This window comes from Rhinopithecus bieti, unplaced genomic scaffold, assembly GCF_001698545.2.
Source record: "Rhinopithecus bieti isolate Rb0 unplaced genomic scaffold, ASM169854v2 scaffold_2469, whole genome shotgun sequence".
Taxonomy (NCBI): domain Eukaryota; kingdom Metazoa; phylum Chordata; class Mammalia; order Primates; family Cercopithecidae; genus Rhinopithecus; species Rhinopithecus bieti.
Window position 1 is genome coordinate 21,703 of NW_016803682.1, and position 26,271 is coordinate 47,973.

The 26,271-nt window shown below is 36.0% G+C and overlaps 1 protein-coding gene across 2 annotated transcripts in view; it reads left to right on the top strand.

The window, feature by feature from the left end:
- The first annotated feature begins 18,225 nt into the window (after window positions 1-18,225).
- The window catches only part of LOC108514358 (transmembrane protease serine 11E), a 54,935-nt gene continuing 46,889 nt past the window's right edge, over window positions 18,226-26,271 (top strand). For both annotated transcript variants that reach the window (XM_017850542.1, XM_017850550.1), the window contains exon 1: window positions 18,226-18,291. In XM_017850542.1, the coding sequence (XP_017706031.1) occupies window positions 18,284-18,291 (8 nt within the window). In that variant the 5' untranslated portion in view covers window positions 18,226-18,283. The remainder of the gene's footprint in view (window positions 18,292-26,271) is intronic.

The window sequence follows — 26,271 nt, forward strand, 5'->3', positions numbered from 1 at the left end:
ATATATAAAAGACAGCAAAGTTTTCAGATGTATAATTAAAAATTGACAATGCAGTATAATGGAGAACACAGAGAAAGTTCCCTTTGTAGTAGTAAAAAGCTTGGCATGCATGGAGGTGGGAACTTCAATGTAGTAGTGTGGAGGGAGTGGTATGGAGGTGGTATGTGGTAAGTGTGGAAAGGTAGATAGGAACCGGATCTTTCCTGACCTTACAGATTGTAATAAGGATATTAGATCTTTTTCTCAAGCCAATAAGGAATTTTAAAATAACTTTAAGGAGGGGAATGACATGATTGGTCTATAGTTTTAAAAAGTCACTCTGCCTTCATTATGAGAAATACATTGAGGGCAGAGGGTGCACAAATGCACATAGGGAGGAGGATGTGCACTGAAACATGTACATTTGTGGGCACAAAAGAAATATTTTGGGATATTGGTGGATTGGCTAATGCTATTCTCTTCAGACTTCTTTTCTATATTTTCTGAAATTGTCACCATGCACAAATATAATTCTTAATAATAAAAAGCAATAAAACAGTATTAAAACTCTAATATAATATAATACAATATAATATATAATACAATAAAACATAATACGTGCAATGGCTAAGCAAAGTTCAGATTAGGAAGGACGCCTAATTTAGACTAAAAGAGAACAGCTTCCTAGAGAAGGTGAAAGATGAGTTAAGTGCTGATAGCTGGATAGTTCAGTCTGACCAAGAAAGAGAATGGATTTTCTGAATCAAGGAAGAACATTTGTGTGGATAGCCTGATAAAACAGAAAACAGATCAGAGTACAAGGTATACCATTACCAGGGGTGTGGCTGAAGAGATAGGCAGACGAGGTATTAGATATTATGCTAAAATCCAGAATTTATCCTGAAATGGTAAGTGGTAATTGAAAGATTTTTAGCAAGACAGTGACATGATGAAACCGGTATTTCAAAATGAACATACTAGCAAAAGGTGGGATAATGTACTGGATGAGAATAAGACGGGAAGCAGAAAATCCATTAGGAATTTGATTCATTTATTCACTAATAGTGATACCAAATGCTTAGCATGTAACAACTTTTGAGCCAGGTATTGGGGACACAATGGTCAACAAGAAAGAGGTCCGCTGCTTTCCTTCAAAGGTTTAATATCTAGCATATCAATAAAATAATCCAGGGAGGTGATCTAGTATTTGACCATTCTTTCCTTTTAAAAATTATATGTGTGTTACTTTATTACAATTTAAAAATATAGATGAATAAGAAGAGGATGAACAAAATCAGACATCCTCTCAACCTCTAGGGAATGTTAACATTTTATTGTATGTACATACTTCTAGATTTTAAAAAATATAGTATGTGTATATATTGTATATCATACAATTATATGAATAAATCAGACTGTTCTCAATAGGTTTATGATCTACTTTCCTCTTAAAACACATGGTGATCTTTCCATAACCATAAATCAATGTATCCATATTATTTTTTATGAGGTAGTGAAGTTCTATTGCATTTTCGGACATTTTGGGTAGGACTATTCAAAACAATGTTAAAATGAATATACTTACAGGCAAGTTTTACATTAATTTCATTAAATTCTTAGAAGTGGAATAAAAGAAAATGCACATTTTAAAGGCCTTTGATAATGCCCCAAGTCCTCCTTTATAATCTTTTCTTCTGGCTTCCATACCATACTTCGTTAGTTTTTTTTTTTTTTAATCACATCAGCAACTCATACACAGTCATCTTCCATTAGTTCATTGCCGCACATTGAAACCATCTGGGGATCTTTAAGAATTACTGATGCCTGGCTCCCACCCTTAGACATACTAATTCATTGGTATGCCCACAATTCACTGGCTCCCACCCTTAGACCTACCAGTTTCATTGGTATGTGGTACAATCTGGGAAATAGAATTTGTAGAAGTGCCTCAAGTGATTCTTACTTGCAGCAAAAGATAGAAACCATTGTATTCTTTTATTTTCCCTGTTTACAGAAATTTAAGTTCCATCCTAGATCTGCATCTTACCTTTTTTCACATGCTCTTCATATGTAATCATAATTTCACCTCTTCCACTCTAAACTCTATGAATATAATTAAAAACTCATATTTTGCACTTTTCCTGAGGTCCAGTTTCACTTTGTTCATTGTCTATAGGAAAGTATGCACTAACGCTGAACATAGAATTAGCTCTCAAACTTGGTGTATCTCAAACTGAGTTAAGAGGTCTCCCTTACTCTTGATAAAGAGAAAACTAAACACATGTTTAAAAAAGCAGCAACACCCGTGGGGAAAGACATTTTCTACCTTTCAGTTGGTTGCAAACCTATTCTTTTGATTCTTTCTCAAAAACATATTTTATATCAGTTTCCCTTACCCTTTCTATTACCATTACAACAGCCTGTACCCTCAGAGTAGTACCACTGTGACAATACTCATCTGAATATCTGTCTTGGGAGCACTGGCCTGTCAGAGTCGTTTGCCTGCAATCTCACTTGCATGAAGAAAGCACCTAGTGAATACCAGTAGATATGACATTAGGGACTGAAATCAAGGTGGAATTAAAATTTTCAACACGTGTAAGTAAGTGTGTGCGTGTGGGAGCAAGTGGGATAATGTAGGAGAAGGGACAGTGATAATTTCCAACTACTTGAAGATGGCCACTCTTGGGCCAGGAACACGGCCCAGGGTTGGAGAATGTTGAGATACCCAGGGCCCATCCCAATTGATTTCAGGCTGCAAAGGTCACTTTGAGAATTAATTGACCCAATAATGGAGGAACAACTATAATGTTCCAGGAGAAAGAAGGCTAAAAAGCAAAACTATTTTGTTTGTGTTATAAGTATCTGAAATTTTAGAAAAATTTGAACTCCTTACCCAGGCAACTCTGCCATAATTTCAACCAAGGAGTACTGACAAATATAGAAATTGAGAGATTTATAAGCTACTGAATCTAAAATATGGAAGCAGCTAAGTTGAGATGACTGGGAAAGTGAGGATCCTTTAATCTCTGACTGTGAGGGTGACTGTCCTTGACATGCTGTGAAGAGTAGCTATAAACCATCATTTCTTGTTTCTCAGTTCTCAAACTATTGATCCACTCAGCTAAATAAAAGCTCCATTGAGCAGAGGCCTTGATTGTACAATTAATTATTCTCCAGCAGCTCTGAGAGTGTGAGATATATGGTAGCCATACAAAAAATATTGAGTTAACAATTTCTCATACTGGGACCAAAAACCTTGTGACCATAGTAGCAAAGTATTAGGGTGTTCAAGTGTGTTACTTCTTTAGAATTTTATAAATGGAATTAAAATTTTTTTTTTTTTTTTTTGAGACCGAGTCTCACACTCTGTTTCCCAGGCTGGAGTGCAGTGGCTCGATTCTGGCTCACTGCAACCTCCACCTCCTGGGTTCAAGCGATTTGCCTGCCTCAGCCTCCAGAGTAACTGGGATTACAGGCATGCACCACCATGCCCAGCTAACTTTGTATATTTAGTAGAGATGGGGTTTCACATGTTAGCCAGACTGATCTCTAATTCCTGACCTCTGGTGATCTGCCTGCCTCAGCCTCCCAAAGTACTATGATTACAGGGGTGAGCCACCACTCCTGGCCTAAGATATTTTTAATGAGATTTAAGAGATGCTAGTTTCTGTCTTTCAAGAGAGATACAAATTTCCATCTAAGCCGGTCCACCAGAAAGTAGATATGGAAAAACAGGACAAGCATATACATTTGTAAAGCAAAACATTTTATTTCTAGAACAAGATTTGAAATCCATGAAAGTTAGGAGATAACACAGTTTTTAAAAATTATTTGTCACACTTTAAAGTCATTGTAGCAGTTAGGAAATAGTGAGATCTTTGTAAATAAAATGTGGACATCTAGGAGAAGCCAAAGAGTTGGGAACACTTTTTAAGCATCTCTGACAGCTGCTGTCTAGTTGGACTAAAGGAATACTATATCCTATTATAAATCACATTTCCCTGGAATTCAGCTTAAAGGGCAAACTTTAGAAGGAAGACCTCCATCATCCTCATTCAATACTTCAGCTACTGTTTCTCATCTGAGTCTAAACAAAGGTCATTAAATAGAGTTACAGGGAAAAGCAGAGCTGCCAGGAATGATGCAGAGATGGCCTTTTTCTTTAGCAAACCAAAAGCTTAAATGGGCATGACTCCACAAGATTTTTTTGTTCTAGTAATTAGCAAATAGAGTTTCAAATTCAAATTGACTTGAAGCAAGCAGAGGTTTTAAATTAATTACATTTTCTAGGAAAGGGAAGTCTAGCCCTAGGAACAGAGATTACTCAACTTGTAATGCATTCCTCAGGCCTAAATATCCCCACCTATAAAGAATGATTTGGACTTGCAAAAGTAATACAGCTACTTAAGAAGAATCTCTCCAATATCAGGGAACTCTTTCCAGGGAGCAGAACTCAAGGTGTTGATTGGCTTGTAAAGGACATTTCTGAGCCAGGTGTGTTGGCTCATGACTGTAATGCTAGCACTTTGGGAGGTCAAAGCGGGTGGATAGCTTAAGTACAGTACTTTGAGACCAGACTGGTGAACATGGCAAAATCCCATGTCTACAAAAAATACAAAAATTAGCTGAGTGTGGTGGCACACACCTATAGTCCTAGCTACTTGGGGGCTGAAGCTGGAGGATCGCTTGATCCTAGGAGGTTGAGGGTGCAGTGACCTGAGGTTGTGCCACTGCCCTTCAGCCTTGGCAGTAGAGTGCCACCTTGTCTCAACAAAACAAAACAAAACAGCAAAGACACTTTCTCTATTTCCAAGGAAGCAAGTCAAGAACATTTTATACTGCCTGCTTCTAAGAAATGATTATTCCCAAGCCTCTTTCTTTTCCTTAAATGAGATATTTTATTATGGTAATTCTGTCTGTGATGCGCCTTTATTTGCCCCTCTGAATCCTTTTCCATGTTCCACCTTCCTCTACCTACAATGCTATCCTGGTAGGCTGACCTGCATGAACAACCTTAAAGGATTCGTACGTCCTCTGGCTTCCAGTTGGGTTAAGCCAATGGGGAGGCACAGCAGTAGATAAGAAGGAAGTGGGGCCGGGCGCGGTGGTTCAAGCCTGTAATCCCAGCATTTTGGGAGGCCGAGGCAGGCGGATCACGAGGTCAGGATATCGAGACTATCCTGGCCAACATGGTGAAACCCCGTCTCTACTAAAAATACAAAACAAAATTAGCCGGGCATGGTGGCGGGCACCTGTAGTCCCAGCTACTTGGGAGGCTAAGGCAGGAGAATGGTGTGAACCCGGGAGGTGGAGCTTGCAGTGAGCTGAGATCAGGCCACTGTACTTCAGCCTGGGCGACAGAACAAGATTCCATCTCAAAAAAAAAAAAAAAGAAAAGAAAAAAAGAAAATGAAGTGGGAGGCTAGGATAAGGGTACTTATCTTAAGCCTCGCTTCCTGTGTCCCTCAGCTGAAGGTCACTGCTCATTTCAGGCCAAATGGCTTTATGGGACCCTCCCTCCTTTAGCAACTGCTGGTCTAGGGACAATAGCTCAGCTACTACAAAACCCTGGGTTCTTGAGTTATAAATCAGAATTTCTCTATGTCCACACTTAATTTCCTTCTTGAAATCTACTCTCTACATAGAGAAGTGAATTTTCTCCTCCCTGACCAAATCAGGCCTCCAACTATAAGCTTTTGTAGCTTCCTTAAATTCTTGATTAATTTTTACTATTAATTAAAAGGTTAGTTTGAATTCTCCCTTCCTCTCACAGAATATAAGTTTCACAAGAGCAGAAAGTGCATCAGTGCTGTTCTCAGCTGTTTGCTCAAGGTTTAAATAAAAATTTAAACATAGAAACAAAAATTTTTCTTTTAGTTGTACTTTCTACTTTTGCTTGGGGCCCTGATGGATAGAGCAGTGAAATTCATCATCCAGCTGAAAATTGCAGTTTTTTGGAACTTGACATTAAAGCCTCACTCAATTACACTGAAAGAGGTTGTACATCTCACAGAAATCTTGGACTTGAGCATTGATCTCCAGACACTACCTGAGAAGGTCTAGTAGATATGATTTTATGTAATTTTCTGTTGGAGAGGAGGTGGGTGTTTTTGATGGCATGTAGATTGTGACTGGCAGGGGCATTTTTGGAATGTAAGCATATCTTTGTGTATGTGCTAGGTAAAATTGAAGGGTAGATTGTAGTGAGTATCCGCTGTGGTTCTATTTTATGCCAGTAATTTTTCCTTTAATTTTCTATTCATAAAATAATCTGCATTAGGACTTTTACCAATTCAGCAGAATTATGTCATTATGACAAAGGAGTGTAATAGGACATAAATTGGTTTGCCCGTGCATGAAATCCAAAATAATATGAGTGTTCACAATTTTGACAAAGTATTCACCTTAAGAAGAGGCAAACAAGTAGGGAAATAATACAGATACAGTTAGGTTTAGTAGAACACTGATACTTGTGATATTTATGACATAATCATGGTTCTTTTTGTCAAAATATCGTATTTTATATGGCTATTTACTTAAGTGACTATATGCATATGAACTACTAACAAATTTTTTACATTTTCTCTGCCCATATTCGGGCTCCTCAATAACAGACAGAAATGTTACAGTTAAAAATTTTTTTTGAAAATTTGGTTTTCTCAGTTTCTTATCCTACATATGCATCTCAAAAATTTATACTACTGTACCCCAACATCAGAAGAGAAGCACAAAACTCTAGGAGCTTGTGTGTATGAAACAAAGTGGCTCACTAAAAGCATAGTTATTTTGAAATCTCATTTTATTTTAAAGTTTGTAATTTTTTTTTGTTTTACTCTATCTACCAATGTTTAATAGAAATAAAATATTTCAAATTACTCACCGTTGAATAAACTTGACACTGCTGGAAGATGGTCCATATTGGTCTTATGGCTTCTTGTCCTCTGAGGCATCCTGACAAATACCCCTGTGAACACAAGGTCCTCAATTTAAGAGTCATAGATTATAATTTTCTTCCCTTTTAAGACTCCTCTTTTGACCTTTGACCATATTTCCTTGACTTTTAAACTTCATTCTCTTTGAGGACTTTGCTTTGAATTTAGTCCTCTCACTTTTTCCATTTTAGACTTCCTCAGCCTGTATACCCTATCTTAGGACTAATACTCACTTTCCAGTGCTGTAGACTCATGTCCTGGCCAGGCCCGGCCCAGTACCCTGCAAGAGGATCTTAGACCCGTAAGTCAAAAATATCAAAGTACTCATTCATTCACTAAATCTTTATTGAGTACCAACCATGTTTCTGGCACTTAACTAGCCCTTGGGGATACTGTGGTTAAAAAGGATAAAATCTCAGTGTTTAAGAAGACGAAAGACATCAGGAACACAAAAAATATTTAGGCAATTATAAAATGAGCAAATAAGTGCTACATTGGATGAAGTGCTGCACTCTATAAAGCACACTCTTAAGTAGATGAGGGAAGTCTTCCAGGAATGAGATGCAGTATAACAATAAGAGGCAAAAGTAAGTGGTGGTAATTTTCTATATTTGAATGAAAACTTACTCTTGCTTAACGACGAAGGATGGTTTCTTAGAAATAAAGGGATTGTCAAAAACAGCATTCAGTATGGGAGCTTACAGTGATGCATCTAGAGGGGACAAGCATGAAGAGTTTGATTACTTGGGAGTGTGGTTTAGATAATAACTATGTTTCCTTCACAGAAAAGAAGTGTTCTGCCAGGTGGAGTCATTGCTTCCTTTTCTCTCTTCCCTTAGTTCTTTGTTTTCTTTTTTCTTTTCTATTTTTTTCTTATTCTTTTCTTTTCTTTCTTATTCTTTTCTTCTTCTTTTCTTTTGAGACAGAGTCTCGCTCTGCCGCCCAGGCTGGAGTGCAGTGGCGCGATCTTAGCTCACTGCAAGCTCCGCCTCCCGGGTTCACGCCATTCTCCTGCCTCAGCCTCCCAAGTAGCTGAGAGGACAGTGCCCACCACCACACCCAGCTAATTTTTTTTTTTTTTTGTATTTTAGTAGAGACGGGGTTTCACAGTGTTAGCCAGGATGGTCTCCCCATCTCCTGACCTTGTGATCTGCCCTCCTCGGCCTCCCAAATCCTCATGCTGGGATTATAGGCGTGAGCCACCACTCCCAGCTTCTTTTTCTTTCTTTTTTCTTTTTTTTTTTTTGTGAGATGGAGTCTCACTCTGTAGCCCAGGCTGGAGTGCAATGGCACAATCTCTGCTCACTGCAACCTCTGCCTCCCGGGCTCAAGCTATTCTCCTGCCTCAGCCTCCTAAGTAGCTGAGATTACAGGCACATGCCACTACACCAAGCTAATTTTTGTATTTTTAATAGAGACAGGGATTTTACCATATTGGCCAGGCTGGTTTCGAACTCCAGACCTCAGGTGATTCACCTGCCTGGACCTCCCAAAGTGCTGGGATTACAGGTGTGAGCCTGGCTTAGTCCTTTGTTTTCATACCACACGTGGAACATCCCTACCTGCCTCTCCTATGCCTTCCTACCTGAATAAATAAATTAATCATTTTCCCTTCTAATCTATGAACTCTGTATTACACTGAAACACAATGATAACTTAAAAAAAATTAAGAATTAAATTGATTCAAATTTTATTTGATTTTTAGATTCAACTGATTATTTTGATTACTTAATCATTAAAAAATGATACTGTTCAGTATTCAGAAAGTTTGGGTTCATTTTTTTCTTTCTTGTTTCTCAATAAAATAAATGGGTAGTGGTAGTGATGTTGGCATTTGTTCTGAAAGATAAATGTGAGGTGATACTCATTTCTTGTCTGGCGTGATGCCTCACACCTGTAATTCCAGCACTTTGGGAGGCTGAGGCAGGTGGATTGCTTGAGTCCAGGAATTCGAGATCAGCCTGGGCAACATAGCAAGACTGCATCTCTAAAAAAAAAAGTACAAAAAAAAGTTAGCCAGTCTCATAACCTGGCCTCTAAATAAATAAATAAATAAATAAATAAATAAATAAATAAATAGACTCATTTCCCATTGAGTAATTCAGAAAGAGACACAACCTGAATGGTATTGCCAAGGTTTTCTTCTAGGGTTTTTATGGTTTTAGGTCTAACATTTAAGTCTTTAATCCATCTTGAATTAATTTTTGTATAAGGTGTAAGGAAGGGATCCAGTTTCAGCTTTCTACATATGGCTAGCCAGTTTTCCCAGCACTATTTATAAAGTAGGGAATCCTTTCCCCATTTCCTGCTTTTGTCAGGTTTGTCAAAGATCAGATGGTTGTAGATGTGTGGTATTATTTCTGAGAGCGCTGTTCTGTTCCATTGGTCATAGGCACGGGCAAGGATTTCATGACTAAAACACCAAAAGCAATGGCAACAAAAGCTAAAATTGACAAATGGGATCTAATTAAACTAAAGGGCTTCTGCACAGCAAAAGAAACTACCATCAGAGTGAACAGGCAACCTACAGAATGGGAGAAAATTTTTACAATCTACTCATCTGACATAGGGCTAATATCCAGAATCTACAAAGAACTTAAACAAACTTACAAGAAAAAAATCAAACAACCCCATCAAAAAGTGGGCAAAAGATATGAACAGACACTTCTCAAAAAAAGACATTTATGCAGCCAACAGACACATGAAAAAGTGCTCATCATCATTGGCTGTCAGAGAAATACAAGTCAAAACCACAATGAGACCATCTCACACCAGTTAGAATGGCAATCATTAAAAAGTCGGGAAACAACAGGTGCTGGAGAGGATGTGGAGAAATAGGAATGCTTTTACACTGTTGGTGGGAGTGTAAACTAGTTTAACCATTGTGGAAGACGGTGTGGCGATTTCTCAAGGACCTAGAAGTAGAAATACCATTTGACCCAGCAATCCCATTACTGGGTATATACCCAAAGGAATATAAATCATGCTGCTATAAAGACACATGCACACGTATGTTTATTGTGGCACCATTCACAATAGCAAAGACTTAGAACCCACCCAAATGTCCATCAGTGACAGATTGGATTAAGAAAATGTGGCACATATACACCGTGGAATACTACGCAGCCATAAACAAGGATAAGTTTGGGTCCTTTGTGCGGACATGAATGAAGTTGGAAACCATCATTCTGAGCACAGTATCACAAGGACAGAAAACCAAACGCCACATGTTCTCACTCATAGTTGGGAATTGAATAATGAGAACACTTGGACACGGGGTGGGGAACATAACACACCTGGGCCTGTCGTGAGGTGGCAGAGGGGATAGCATTAGGAGATATACCTAGTGTAAATGACGAGTTAATGGGTGCAGCACACCAACATGGCACGTGTATATATATGTAACAAACTTGCACATTGTGCGCATGTACCCTAGAACTTAAAGTATAATTTAAAGAAAAAAAGAGAGAAAGAGACTCATCCAACCATTACTGAAGTCCTGTAAGGTGGGGATAGAGGACACACAGTTCATCAGGGTTGAGGAATGGAAAAGAATGGGAAAACAGGTGAAGAAAGGCCTGTGCTGACCTTTTCCATGCCCTCCCGTGGAAGTGTTTTTCCTGCACGTGAAGTTATTTAAGCAAAAGATTGTCTTTGTCTGGATTTTTTTTCTTTTCCAACTTCAGCCATTTCTTTTCTTCTTTTTAGGCATGAAAACATTAAATAAGGTGATTCTTAATATGGGATATTCTCCCTTAAGTCTTTTTAGATGATAAGGAAACTGCATGTGCATTCTAACAGCCTGTTCAAGAGTTCTACTTTTAATAATTTGTGTCTCATACTTCCAGATATTCCACACATAGGGCAGGTCTTGTTATTTCTTGTGTATTTCATTATAACCTTGTTAGGCCCAAACAAAATAAGAGTCACGAATAGGCAAGAAAACTTATGACTGTAGTAAACTAGGTGTTGAACAGGAAATTGTGGCTTCCAGGATTAAAATAGTTTTGTTTGTGATCTTAGAGGAAACCAAAAGGTATTCACTTAGGTCCGGTTTTAAACAGGCAGAACAACATATTTTAAAGTAATGTTTCTGTTAATGCTGTACCTACTTTGTAGTGCCTCTGCTGTACTAGGCATTGTGCTAGATGGTATGAAGAATTAAAGATGAATAAGAACAAAGTTTCTTTCTTAGGAGGGAATACATTCTAAGTTAGCTTTTCTCTTTATTGTAACCAAAATCATTTGATGACTTCCAAACAAGGTAACATATGTGTCAAAACCAATCATATTTAAATAACCATGCCAAGGTCCTGCAGTTCAAGTTCAATTAACTTCATTTAATTTGGACACTTCTAGTATTAGAAAAATATTTTTTTTGCTATCATCCATTAAATCATTAATATTTTAAAGATTCACTTCCATCTCTCTTTTAAGAATGAAGTGTTACATAAAACTATAGGTAAATACATTTGAAAAAGAAAGCAAGTAAGGCTGAGTGCAGTGACTTATGCCTGTAATCTCAGCACTTTGGGAGGCCAAGGCAAGTGGATCACTTGAGGTCAGGAGTTCGAGATCAGCCTGGTCAACATGGTGAAAAGCCAACTCTACTAAAAATACATACAATTGGGTGTGTTGACATGCACCAGCAATCCCAATTACTTGGGAGGCTGGCACAGGAGAATTGCTTGAACTCAGGAGGTGGAGGTAGCAGTGAGCTGAGATCATGCCACTGCACTGTGCCACTGCACTCCAGCCTGGGTGACAGAGCAAGACTCCACACCCCTGGCACCCCCAAAAAAAGCAAGCAAGCAAGTGCAAGTAAGACTTTGTATCTTTGACTAGATGTTGAGCAGCGAATGTCTCTTCCCAGACAATTTAGATAATTTACATATATTCTTTTTCTGGTTAGCCTTACAGATTAAAAAATGGTGGCCTTTTAAGTTTTAAGTTGAGTGACTTATCAAAAATACTTTAAGACTTGAAGACCACCAGTCTAGAAGTTAGAGATAAAATATTAGAATATGGCAGTAAACAGTCCAGCCTATGAACTAGAACTAGATTGACTGTGTTCAAATCTCAGCTTAGCTACCTACTAGTATGAGACTTAGGTTAAGTTACATAAGCCCTTGTATCTCATTTCTCTTATTTTTAAAATGGTGATAACAATCATGTTTATAAGATGTTGTGGGGACTAAATCAATAAATATATGTTAAGTGCTTAAAAAAATGTATGGCATAGGCAAACACTCCATAGAGTGTTACCTATTATCATTTTTACATGAGTGTGGGACCTGCTATCCAATGACATCAGTAGTCTCCCACTGTGACATAAAAAGATCACATACAAAGAAATGCTTAATAAATCATTCATTCATTCAAGCAAGTATTTTTGAGAGCCTAAATTCTAGATTCTAGGGATAGAGCCAAGGAGGACAAAACGAATTTCTCAGTTTTAAGGGACTTTCATCTGAATGAAGTAAACTGGCAATAAACAAGAGGAACAAACACATATGTACATATATTAAGCATTAATACCTACTTTGAAGAAAAAGCAGGCTAAAGGGATAGAGACTAATAAGGAATAATAATGGGCAAGCTGTTATAGATGGGGGGGGATTTACACTCTTTTGAGGAGGTGATATTTGAGAAGTGATATGAATGAAATGAGAGTGAATGCTGGGAAAATCAACAGAAAAAGAATTCTAGAAAGTGGGAACAGCAAAATAAAGGCCAGGAGGCAGAACTGAATTCAGGAGTTCAAGAGGAAACAGAAGGCCTATCGTGGCATGAAGTAAGATCTAGTATTCGAAGATGAGGTAGAAGTAGTCAAATAATTTTGGATTAATAATAGACACATTTAATGACTCAACCAAAATGATGAAACATCATGCTGAAAGGAAGCTTAAGATACATTTGTAAACAAAATTATATGATATTGAGTGGGACTTTTTTTGTTGCCCATAATTGAAAATAAGAAGAGCTAAGCAACGCCTTTTCTATGAGAAACTCGAAACAGATGCCAAATATTGAGGCCAGACACTGTCCCCGCCTACCAAAGGGTATGCTAGGAGGTGGAAAAAATGCTCTCCTACCAGCAACTAGCACCCAGCTCTGAATATGCATAAAGAGAGTAACTAGAAAGCAAATCAGTGCAAGTCAGCAGACAGTGCTCACAGGGAAAGGTTACTCCTCTTCCCAAAGGGAACAGAAGGATTATTATTTTTTTCTTTCTGAAGCCAAATAATGGGAGTCTATCAGAGAATGTTTAGAGATTGTCTGCGAGTTTGTGGGAAGGAAGATTAGCAATTCATTTCTCATCTGGCTGGATGGTAATTTACTAAACACACCGGCCCATCTGGAGCTACTATGGCAGAGCAGGGGCGAATGTCTCTGTGGAGTTGTGTATTTGGTATCTGAAGTTTAGGAGCCACCCGTGAATCCAAAACAGCAGTTAGTCTTAAGATTTCTGAAGGAGAGGAAATTGCTGGAGTAGCTTATGGTGACAGAGTTAGAAGGAACTGTGGTTTAGAGTTTGTTTGTTCCTGACAGGGGTTAAATTCCCTCCTTTATCCCCATCCTGGTCTTCTGTGGCCCTTGGAGCATTTAGAAGATGGTGTCAGAGGTTATTGTAGTTCAATGCAGAGCAGCATGGTGGTAAGGAAGGGAGCAGAACAACTGGTAGTGAGGAGACACTCCACCTGGGGAAGCAGTTAGGGGCATGGTCTAGTGTCAGGGTCCAGGCTTTTCTTTGAGGGATTCTTCAATGAGCAAGGGGGCAAAGCAAAGAAGTGTCTATAGAAAACCAAGCACACCACCAGCACAGATTTCTCAATACCACCATCTGTTAGCAATAGACAAAACTGGATTGAACCAGAGAAAAACCTAGGACACTTTCTCATGCAGACATATAACTGATTATGTAAGATCTCTACCACCCTTGTCTTCTCTCTTTGACCCCAAAACTAGAGGAGCTCAGCAGCAGGGAGTGAGGATGGTTGTCTCAGAGTCAGACCTCCTGCCAACTTCTCTACTCCAAACAGACAGCCTCACAGTTTTTGTTGAGGGGAAAGAAAGTTAATCATATTTACGTCAGTTTCACAATCCAAGTTTTAAATTGGACAAATAAACTTCAAATAACTGAAACTGGTAGAAAGTTAGAAGATGTGCTAGGATTTCATTAAAGGACATGAGACCAAGATATGACAATCATGAATGGAAGCCTTGACAAGAATAAAAAATATAACTATTTTGTATTTATGCTCTTGTTGAGACACATTACACGAGTAACCAAACAATGAAACATAACACTATAAGCCACAGCAAATCTATGGAGGAATGAAAATGCACTAATCTAAAATTATAATTTCATGGGATTGTTTTTAAATGTAAAATTTCATCTGGCTTCTCAGTTTTGATAAAGTAGAGATTCTATCAATTGCTTCTTTGTTATAATAAAGTGAGTCAATCTTCCTTCCATCAGCAACATATAATACAAATTCTTCAGGCCCTTGCCAGGAATAGAAACTCATATCATCTTCTATTCTGTTATAAAAAGTTCTTCTGAGAGAAGTAATATTTAAGAAAGTTTATCTAAGGAACGTTGTATCCTTTTTCTAAGTACTTTGAATTCTGCCTTTGGATCAAGCTAGACCACTGGAATTATATGCACTTGACCACAAAATATATCTCCTTTAAAATCTGTCACCAACTTTAACTTCAAAGTTTTATTCTCAGGCTTGTTAGATTATCATAAGAAAGTTTATAAAATTCTCTTCTATTTGTTGGTAAAAATATTGCTGATATTGTTTAATGCATTGCCCAGTGTCATCTCCATATGAGAAATTTCTCCATCAACTTAGTGGCAGGCAAAATTCTCTCTTGATTTGTTTCTTTCTTTTAAATAATGAGAATTGTGAAACTTCCTAAGTCTTCCTTGTTAGTCTTGCTATCAGCAAGTTCAAAGCCAAATTTGCAGCTCCATCAGAGCGAGTATCTTAAACAGTATGTACAATGTATTGCACTTGTGTTTTTTCTTGAATTTGATTATTATTTTATCAGTATATTTTATATGTTAGGGGAGTGTCTATTTGTAAAGAAATGGAGTATGGGTAAATAAATTTGGTTCATGTGCTAGGAAAAGTTGGTTCAGATGACTGAAACTTGATCTCCTAACATGAAATTGATTAATCTTTGAGTTGTTTTCAAAAACTACTTGAAAAAAAAAAAAAAAAAAAGAGAGAGAGACTTAAAATGTTCCCCAAAATGGTAAGTATTATCTTCATTCATTAGTTTAATAACATTAACCAGGCTATACTGTATATTCCAATAAATTGAACAATAATAGGATTATTTTAACATTACTACTGTCAGTTAATTCTAAAACCTTATCTCTGGTTTTTATTATATGGACCATTGTATATTGAAAAGCTTAGCAGATCCTCACATCAATTCCCAGAAAAATGATTTCCAGCATTGTGAAGACACTTATATCCGTTGTAGAACATCTTACAGAAGAATAGGGAAGAGAGGTAATATTTTGGGTAAGAATGTAGCACAAGGAAAAGGAGAGTCAGTGACAGAGTAGTGACAGCTTCTCTCTAAATGCGAATTAATTATATTGATCCTCTTTGTTTTCTCAGCCTAAACAAAATAAAGTGCATGGGTACCTTCAAAACAACACATGATAGAAGGGAATGGATTCACAAATGACAATAGCTGTGTTTACCTAGACATCTAGTTAATTCATCAGTTTAACAATATTGGCCAGTCTGTAATGTACGTCCCAATAAACTGACCAATAAAAGGATTGCCTTAAGCATTACAGAAATATAACCAAAGTATAGGTTTAAGGGATTCCATAAATTAATCAGATTATTTTTATACATAGGCATTTATACATTATCAAGTATAAAAGAAATTTGTACAAGCTAGCAGATAGTCAAACAATGGTAAAAATCATCTATGACTAGCCACCTGGGAACTATACTTCTGTAGTTTAAGACCATAAGATGCCTCATGGCTTTGACTTTGCTAAGCGTAAAAAGGGCTGTAGAATAATTTGTTGACTGATAAAAATGTTTGTGGTCACATTGCTATTTTACTTATTATGCAATGTAAGATATCTACTGTGGATTTCTAAGAGACTAAAGTCCACAAATATATTTCTCCTGACTGTTCCTGTCATTGCACAGAATGGCAGAGGCAACACAGACCAACACACAAAAAGAAGAGTAACTCTTTGAAAACATTTTCTTCAAACTGTAGTTTAGGACAAAAGTATTGCAGAATAAAATTTATAGTTTTAGAAAAAACGACAAAAAAAATTCGAATGAAAGACAAACTTTTGCTTTTTCGAACTTTTGGAAGACAAAATTATGACTCAAATGTTTCATTCCTTCTTTCCTTGCCATTCAAATTTCTACTAAAGTATAAGATATATCACAAAATTTGATGACATACACTCCAATGCCCATTGAGCCGACTGAACAAAGGCCATTAATATAGCAAGGAAGATGTATTTTTAATATCTTTAGTCTGACATTCACTTATCATTTATTTACCTATGCTTAATCTCTTAATTTTCTACAAATCGTAGCTTATACTCACAGAGTTTTAAAAAAATTCATGAGAGCCCTCTTATTTTCTGCATCTACAATTCTAGGTTATACACAAACCTAAGTATACAGGTCCATAGGGCTATATAAAGAATTTATTTGAATTTGAAATTTTGATTTTGTGAAAGACAAAAACGTCTTGAGATTTTGTTAAAAATAAGTCTGGTAAATCTTGGCCCAAAGTTACACTAAGAAGGAATCTGTTTTCCTTTGAAAACAAGAGTATAATCAGTATTTTCATAAAATGTGAGTATAAAATAGAATATAGTATTATTAAACCATATTAACCTTTCATTGGCAGAGATTTCACTTTGTTAAAGGCTGTATAAGAACAGCTTAATCTCATAACCCAGAAGTTTTTACTGTAATTGTTGCCTCTTTATTTTTGGCTAAATTGTAATTTTAAAATGAGTATACAGAAACCCAATACTATATATTGAATAACTTTAAGTAAATAAATATCCATGCTATTCTCAGGGTAAGTGATCTAGTGATCAGAATAAAAAGGATATATGTTGCTAGACCCTAGCATAGTATGCCCCAGCACAGAGGTTTCTTGGGTTACTGCTGGTGAGTGATTCCAATTCTTGGCAGTCTGATCACACACATTATATAAATTCCAACTCCTGCATCTTGTTTAGGTGAGCTGCTGGCTAAACGGATGTGTAGTGAAATTAAACAATATTTATTCATTTTTTAAGATGATTTTTAGAATGGGTTATACCCCCTCTTTTTCTCCTCCTTTCTTTGCACCCCACCCTCTACTCATCCTTTCTATGCATATTTTTGAGAGCCTGAATATGCTAGGAACAGAGTTTCAGTCTGTTAAGAATTCCCAACCTTGTGGAGTTGAGATACAATTAATAAAAAGTTCTAGTATAATGAGGTAAATATTATGATACCATGAAAGCAGAGAGGAGAAACATCTACTCTGTTTTATGAGGATAAGGGAAGGCAATTTACAGATTATGCCTAACACAAACACGCAGATATTTGCATAGTATGTGAGCACACATTAAAAAAAATGTTATTTACGTCCCAGAAATAAGATTGTAGGGACTCAGTGTGAGCTGATATGTCTGTCTCCACTATAATAAAATAAATAGAATGTCTCAAGTGTGGGCTGACATTTGCAAACTAACTACTTTTTATAGAAGAATGATGCCACATAATTTGAAAATATTAATGCTTTTCTAATCTCTAATGCATTTTCAATGGCTAACATAGTTAAAAGCAAAGGGAAACTTATTATGTACATAATCAAATGCAAAATGTGTCAGGCTAGTTTAAAAAATATGAATGTCAGTCCTGGCTTGGCAGTTTAATAACTTTGGTTTTTGACCAAGTCATTTAACTTAGTTAAACCTCAGTTTATTCTCTGGAAACAAGAGAAGGTCAAGCAAGATAGTTTTAAAATTTCTTTCCAAATTTATACATCTGACTTTTCTAAAAAATCTGGTTTACACTAATACTTAAATGAAATTATCTTAAGACAATAGTTTTTAAGTTCCCACTCCTAGGAAGTGCTTATAAATTATTTTTTGCTCTTGCTCCCTGTAAAATTTGTCCTTGTTCTGCTAGTCACATATAGTCCCCACTACACCAGCCAAGACTCGTCAGACTGGTTCTGTTGAGATCATCAGTGACTTATTTCCTCACCTCAATTCAGCCCACAAAGTCATTGATAGAGCTGGATGCACACACTTGGATATAGACCTCAGTCTTCACAGGAGTCTTCATTGCTGGTCAGCCATGTATCGGTGAGTTCCCTTTTTCTTTCTAGAAGTCTTAAGGTAACTTTCAGTTTAAAACAGCATGAGCCACACCAAGGAATGTGTAGATCTACAATTTATTATTTTTTTAAATATAGAAACATATTTTTGAGATTTTACATAAAATTATGTCAAGAAAAAGATTTCTGTTCTTTCTGTATTAGTGTTTCCTGTCCTCTTGTGTTGTATCCCACAGTGTTTTTCTGTATACTTGTAGAAGGGTTTTACACAATGTGAAGGTACATGGTGTTTGACAGCTGTCTTTTAGTTAGTTTGCCCATATGTTTCAAGGAAGATAGAACATATTTTTAGCTTGGGCTTTGTTTGTCTTATTGAGAAATACTTGTATTTTAGAAGGTGTACATGAAAAAAAGTCTAAAATAATGCAGATTAAAATATGTTTATTTTGTAAGTAGTTAAAATTTAAAATTCTAGATAGTTTGAAAGAATCAGAAACAACTGAAGAAAATAATATGACTAAATTGTTATAGCCTGATTTAAAAAATAAATCCACTTATATGCCTGGCCATAGTCAACTTCTGCAAAGATAGGTCTTGATCATTTTGAGGTTTTCTTTCAAAGTTAGAAACTAATCAGTAACAAGGTTTTGGGGTATTAGTTTTGTCTTTGAAAATAATTTTATCTTCTGGTTAAAATGTATTTCATCTGATTCACATATTGGCATATGAGTTTTTATTAGTTTTACTTTGAGAAAGCAGTTTGAAAATATTAAACTGTGAAGGAAATCGTGGTCTCATTTAAACATCGGAAAAACAGGTCTGTCATCAGTTGAAAGTTCTACATACTTGTTATTAGAAGCTTAATACTCTTCTGTACATGTCCATGAAGCAACTAAAAGCTACAGATACTAAAACTTTTGTCAGGCTTATCAAGGCTCCCTGCCTTTTGCAAGTATTTGTTTACAACCAATGATGGTTTTGTGTTCTATTCTCTTTTTCTCATTAACTTTACTATAGAAAACAGTGCTTCAAGAAAGCTTCCAATAAACTTAACATACTAAATAGATTCTAAACCTTATCTATGGTATATGTCAGTGATTTGGAATTTGGTTATAAATGTGTAGAGGAGGTATAATGTGGGAATACTGGAGTGAATTTTTCTGAGTGTAGTCTCTAATTTGAAGCAAAAGATGTGCCTATTTTTAAAAATCCTGCTGCAGAATGAATGCAAGTGATCTCTCAAGGAAAAAACCAAAACCAAAACCAACCAACCAACAAACAAAACAGCTTCCTGATCTGAAGATTGTAGAAAAGATGAAGCACATCTATGTTTGAGTGGGTCTAGATGAGATAAAAAGTTAAGAGCATGTACTAGAGCGAAAAAGCATTAAGTCTATCATTCACATTTGCTGTCGTAAATGTGCCAACAGGAGTGTTATCGAGAAAGATGGATAATTGAAATCCTAGGACATTAGTAGACAATTTCTTTTAAAGGTCATTGGTTTTAACTCAGAAAGAATGTAAGAAACAGGTGGGAAATTTTATTAAATAGCATGCTCCTTCCTTTTCAGTCAGATTTCAGATAGCCTCCTTGACTCTACCTGAATAATAATCGGGTTTTTTTTTTCTTTTTTAGAATTTAAAGGTAGGAAAATATTTAAACTGGGTAAATATTATTATTCTTGTACTTCCATTTTCTCCAAACTCTTATTTTGGACTATTCTTTGAGCATGAAGAGATCAACATGTGAATTTTATAAACACACAACAGAAAGTTAAAGAACATTTTATCAGGCATAAGTTTGTAGAAAAGAGATTTGGGAAGAGAAGAAATTATCCATTAAATATGCTTATTGTTGATAGGGGTGTATGCTAACTATATTTATCAGCAACCACTGAGAAGAATTAAAAATAGGCTGAATTTATAGGCATCAACATCCACCCATATTGAGATGGATGAAGGTGAAATGAGTAATATTCAAATGAGGCAAAATGGACAACTTTAATTTTTACTTAATAATAGGGTAAGCACTGTCTCTCAAAGTCTGGTCCATAGAGCCCTGCATTACAGTGCTTATTAAAAATAGGAAAGTCCAACTCTCATCTCAGAAATTCTAATGAATCTCTGGTTGAGACATGGAAATCATATTTAAAACAGTCACACAATGTAATTCTTATTTACCCTAAAGTTTGACAAGCACTAATAGTATAAAGACATAGAAAAAGAAAAAGAAACCTGTAAGCCTGAAAGAAATTACACCATACATGAAATAGGCCAGTTGTTAAAAGTAGTTCTTTGTTTTATTTAAATTGGTGTAACTGCCTCTTAATGGGAGGTGCTTTCTCCCAGTCACCTTTCCCTTCAAGGGAGACGAGTACTTATTTATGCAACATGGTGATGATTAAGAAAGAGAGGATACTTTCAGGAAGGATGGGAAACCGAGTGGGGAGAACATAGACATTTTGGTTAGTTTGTGTCTGATAAGGAGGATGACTCTTTGGATCATAAAAATCTGTTTGTTTACAGGAAAAATCTTGGTATAAAATTAATCTAGCAGTGTCATCCTGTGACATTAGTCAATAGGGATACTGAAGGGACACTCCTTTGAGGCTTAGGCCCAGAGATGCTATATGATTGTGCTATGAGTGTTTAACATGTGCTCATACTTCTCCTTCAACTAGAATCAGCCCTGATCTATATAACAAATTCTAGTAAGTTCTCATTGCATATTAAGTCCTGTGTGGAAGAAAATTATCTATTGAGCACCTGCTATATATTGTATATTTTATAAAATGCGATTTCATTAAATTTTGGTAATCTTTTGAGAAGTGGTTATTCCTTTCATTCCTTTCAAAAGATGAAGTACGTGTGATTGTCTAGGCTGTTAGAAAGTAGCCTTGATCTTTCTGATTTTAAAATCTGTACTTTTTCCCTATAGCATATTGTCTACCATGTGTAGGAAGCTAAAAGTAGAATCTTTGGAAAGTTTACAGAGAAAATAGATGGCAACAGAGGAATAGAAAATAAACCCACACATATCCACACATGGAGAAAATGTTGGTGCATAGATTTAAAAAACCAGAAGATGTAAAGACTAATATGAAATCATGCACATTTATGCTGAGGGAAGAAGTGTGGAGGTATAATTTTACTTTCACTTGTAAGTTTTAAGAACATTTTTAAAAATGTGCTGCCTACCCTTATACAACCGACTTTGTATTTAAACTAAATAAGGAGTGACCTAAGTTTTCTGCACTGTTTCAAAGGTGATCAGAGTACAGCACTTTAACTACATCATCCCTGTTTTCTAAAAAGGATTACATTTGCTATATTGTGAAAATCATGTTTATCTTAGAGCAACATTTCATAGAACTAATTCACTGGTCTGCAGTAGCTGTCTGCTAAATGGATCTTTGTTATTCTGCCATTGTTTTCTGCTTTCCTCCAAAAATATGTCATTGCTTCAACATAAAGAGAAAATAGAAACAATCCAGACAAATATGAAAAATAGCAGTATCATGTGTTTCCGTATTAGCACTGAGATTAATAAGCATGCCTGATGGTTTTAGTGCTTGTGAATGAGGTAGATTGAACAGTCGTGAAACAGGTCTTCTGCAAGGGTAGGAGGTGAAATGGATTCTCTGGCTTGTTTTATGGCTCTATCAGGGGTAGAGTTTAGAGAAACTGCACAGAGAAGTTCTTCAAGTGCACTCCTTTGGATCTGCTCTCATTGAAGATAATAGATAAGAATTGTGAAGAATACTTTCACATTTTCAGGTTTTAAGAGGTTTTCAATGACTGGACTTGAGAGAAGGAAGGTTTTAAGAGGCTGAGAAAGAAAAATGGGCTGCAGAAACACCAAGTCATGCCAGAACCTGTAAGTCCAACCTTCTTCTCCCGGGTACACACATGGCCTGTGTGGTTGGGCAATTCCTGATATTTTTAGAATTGTAATTCTAAGATGATAGAACTAATCTTAGGGGGATCCAAAGTACCATACAGGCATATTTAAATTATATCTTGCAACCTTTCATCTGAAGATGTCAGATGATATCTCTGTTTGAAACTGCAAAAGCACACACAGAGAGATTTAGCACTTTTTTTAAAAGTTGAACTGTGAGTCAGTGCAGGACAAAATAATAATTGCTATCTTTAGTTTCACATGTACTATCTGCCAACTACTGTCCTAAAACATCATATGCATTTAAACTTTATGTCAACCTATGGTTATATTATTATACTCATTTTACAGATGAGAAAAATGAGACTGAGACAGGTAATATTTTTTTTTGCCCAGGGGTAATAATAAAAGGCAGAACTGATAGTTAACCTGGGTCTATCTGACTTCAAAGCCTATCTCTTAATCACAATGCTATACCACCCTCACAATGCCTCCATCTGCCTAAGTGATTCTTTTACTTCTTTGATTTAACTGACTTACTGTCTCAAAAGATGAATAATTTACATTTTCAAGAAACATTGTTATGGATGATCTTTGAAGCAGACCTCTAAGGCCAGTGAATAGGAAGCATTGCTGTATGCATTCTCTAAAGGAAGGGAATAAAATGCTCAAAGATGAGATAATTTGCATGTGGCCACAGGAATGAATGAGTCAGTCAAGACAGAGATAGAGTCTGTCCTCCCACTTCACCTGTATACTGATGTCAATACAATCAAATAGAAGAGTTAAATTAACACCGGTGACTACATGACCCAAGACATATTATTGTTATTTTTATTACTATTACCATTTAAGCTTGTACAAAAATATATGGCCCATTTAAAATTAGTTACTTCACATTAAATCTTGTCAGGTCACTGTTAGTAAAATTTAGGGAGGATGCATATAGTAAAAATAAAAATATTATTTGACATAAATATGCTACATATTTAATTTCAATATATGTTTTCTCATTTGGTACTTAAAACCCTGAGAATCAGATAATTTTAATATTACCATGACTTTACAGCTAGGGAAACCAAAAATTAGGAAGACTGAGACTTCCAAATCTCTGCGTAAGTGACTGGTAAAGCTGGAATCTGAGCACATCTGTTCTCACATCAGCCCTGTTCTTTCTAGCCCTGGCTTCTGCCAGGTCATGATTCTGGGATCAGAAGTGCTTCCTTGGTGAAATGCAGATAACTTACCTTGGCTTTCAAAAAATTACTTTATTTTAGGGTTTCAATTTTCCTAATTAAGAAAATACCAAAGATAATAAATGAACACTTTAAAATATTTCAAACTAATCTTTTTAATTATATAGTACATTCAAGTCATTATTAGGCATTTGGGGATACATTATTTGATTCAACAATAAAGCTACATTTACCCTTTTAAAAACAGGGTAATGAATTCTTGTACTAAACTGTAGGACAATTAGCAGCTGCCTGACTCAAATCTCTGCACTGGATAGGTTTGAAGATGAATGCTTTTTAAAATTTTCTTTACTAGTTGAATCCCTTTTTGCCGTGGAAGCTTAATGCAGACCCTTGATGTTTGGAGCAGAATTGCTGTGGGTAGAGTGGGATAGAGGCTAGAAGCTTCCTCTACCTTTCTGTCTTTTATTCCCTTAGGCATATGTGAGGCATCTGGGTGGATTTTTCAACCCACCTTAAAACTAATTTTTCATTACGAAAGAGGAAATAATGGCAATGGCCAACTTTTGTAGTGTATTTACTGTGTGCCTGGCATGGTGTCATCTGCCTTGTGTTACTTTATTTAATCTTCAGAAGAATCTTCTGAGTTAGGTCCTATCAGTATCTCCATTTGTGAGTGGGGAAATGTAGACTTAGAGAGGGTCAGTAACTTTCCTAGAGTCACCTAGATAGTAAGAGGCAGTTAGGACTAACCCCAAGCTGTCTGAGGCCTAAGCGCAAGTCTTTATCCACTAACAAGAAAATGGGAGTCATTTGCTTAAAGTCATAGAGCTTGTTACAAGGAGGCTCTTGACCAGAACCTTGATCTTCTGGTATATTAGTATTATAATTATTAATTGTATCTCAAAATTATACTGCTAGAGAAAATTAAGTTAATATAGTTTACCATCTTTCACATATGCAGAATTTGCCAGAAAATTAGTAAATATGTGTCTTCAGTTAATCTTTTTCCCAAAAATCATTATGTGAAAATGGCAATTTACCTTGATTGCAACAATCTGTTTTGCATATTATAATAGTATCAGATTTAGTTATGAGTGACAGGAAACCCAGAGTAACAGGGGATTACATAAAATGGAATTTTATTCTGTTTAATGTGAAACAATTCTGGAGGTAGGCAGGTAAGAGCTAATAGGGAGGTTCACAAATAATTGGGAATTTAGGCTCCTATTATTATGCTGTCTACCAGCTTGATTATGTGTCTTCCAAATCCTGGTCTACTGTGGCAATCTGTGCTTCAGCTAGTACATATGTATTCTAACTATGAAATGCATATTAGGATTCTAGTCAACAAAGTAGATACTCTATTGGAAAGAAAGTATTCGTATGCTGACTCTTATGGAAAAGGGGCACTATTTGATTTTTCTGGTGGCTGTGTGCCTAACCAAAGATCAAGGTTTCTGTTATTAGGAAAAAAAGAATAAATATTTGGGATAGGTGTCTAGGAGTTTCTAGTATGGCTGTATTAAGTTTGAATTGTAAGAGGTATAGCCTGTTGTGATGAACATAGATAGGCTGGTGGATATATAGTTCTGAAGTGTAGGCAACTGAGCTGAGCTGCAGTTATAGATTTGGTAGTCATCACTATATAGATATGAATTAAACCCATGGACATTGGTAACTAAAAGTATTTGTTCTTTTGGGTAAAATAATGCTTTTCTTATAATTTTTATGGCACTAATTTGTACAGAAATCCCACTTTATTCTAATATGAATCTGAGCTTATTTCACTATGTTATTATTAAATGCCAATATATTAGAACATAATTGTTAAAGTGAGTATATAATAAAAAATTTCATAAATTTTATGTACCGTCCAAAAGTTAAAACTGAATTCTTACATGTATTTTAGGTCAGTAACTGGGGCAGAAAATTCTTTAATGAAGAAAACTCACTTTTCATTTTGGAAGAATTATTTAAACATTGACAGGGTCTATACATTTTTCAATTTCTCTTCATTGCTGAATTAATTCAGAATTATGTTACGTATAGAAATTTCTAGATTGTCTAAATAATTGTTGGCATATGGTTTACAGTGCTTTCTAAAGAAACAGCAAGCCGGAGGACACAACAGGGTGTTAGCATGTGGCCCAACTGTCACATTCAGGCACATTTTAATCAGGGTCTAGAGATTTTAAAAAATTGGTGTTTAATAGTTATACATATTTTGGAGGTATCTGTGATATTTTGATGCTTGTATGCAATGTGTAATGATCAAATCAAGGTAACTGGGATGTCTATCACCTGAAACATTTATTTTTTCTTGTGTTGGAAATATTACAGTTCTCTTCTAGCTATTTTGAAATACACAACAAGTTATTGTTAACTAAGATTTCCCTACTGTACTGAATAGTAGAACTTATTCCTTCTATCTATACTTTTGTACTCCTTAACTAACTTCTCAATGCAAGTAGTAAAGTATGATTTTCAAAGTCTGGCTTTCTCAGCTATGGTACTTAGATCGTTTCAAATAACTTGTAGTCTCTAGTTTAACTGCAGATTATTTCAAACTATCTGACATTGCAGTCAACAGAAAAATGAGGCATTTGAAAAATTACCTGAAGTCTGATTGTTTAATAAATGCTGAATTTTAATTAGGATATTTAACATTTTTGTGTTATGTGAGGCATGGAACAATAGCTTGGAAGGAAATTGAAGAACATTTAGATCAATTTAAATTTCCACTGATTTTTTCACATGTGAAGAAAAGGAGAGCACTCAACATCATACAAGTTGGGGCTCAGGGGACGCTGGAACTCGTGTGATGTGGAATATGCTCTCAGATTTCTCATCTGTTTAAATTAACACTAAGAGATAGGTTACTGGTTTTCCAGTTTAGAGCTACTTCCAT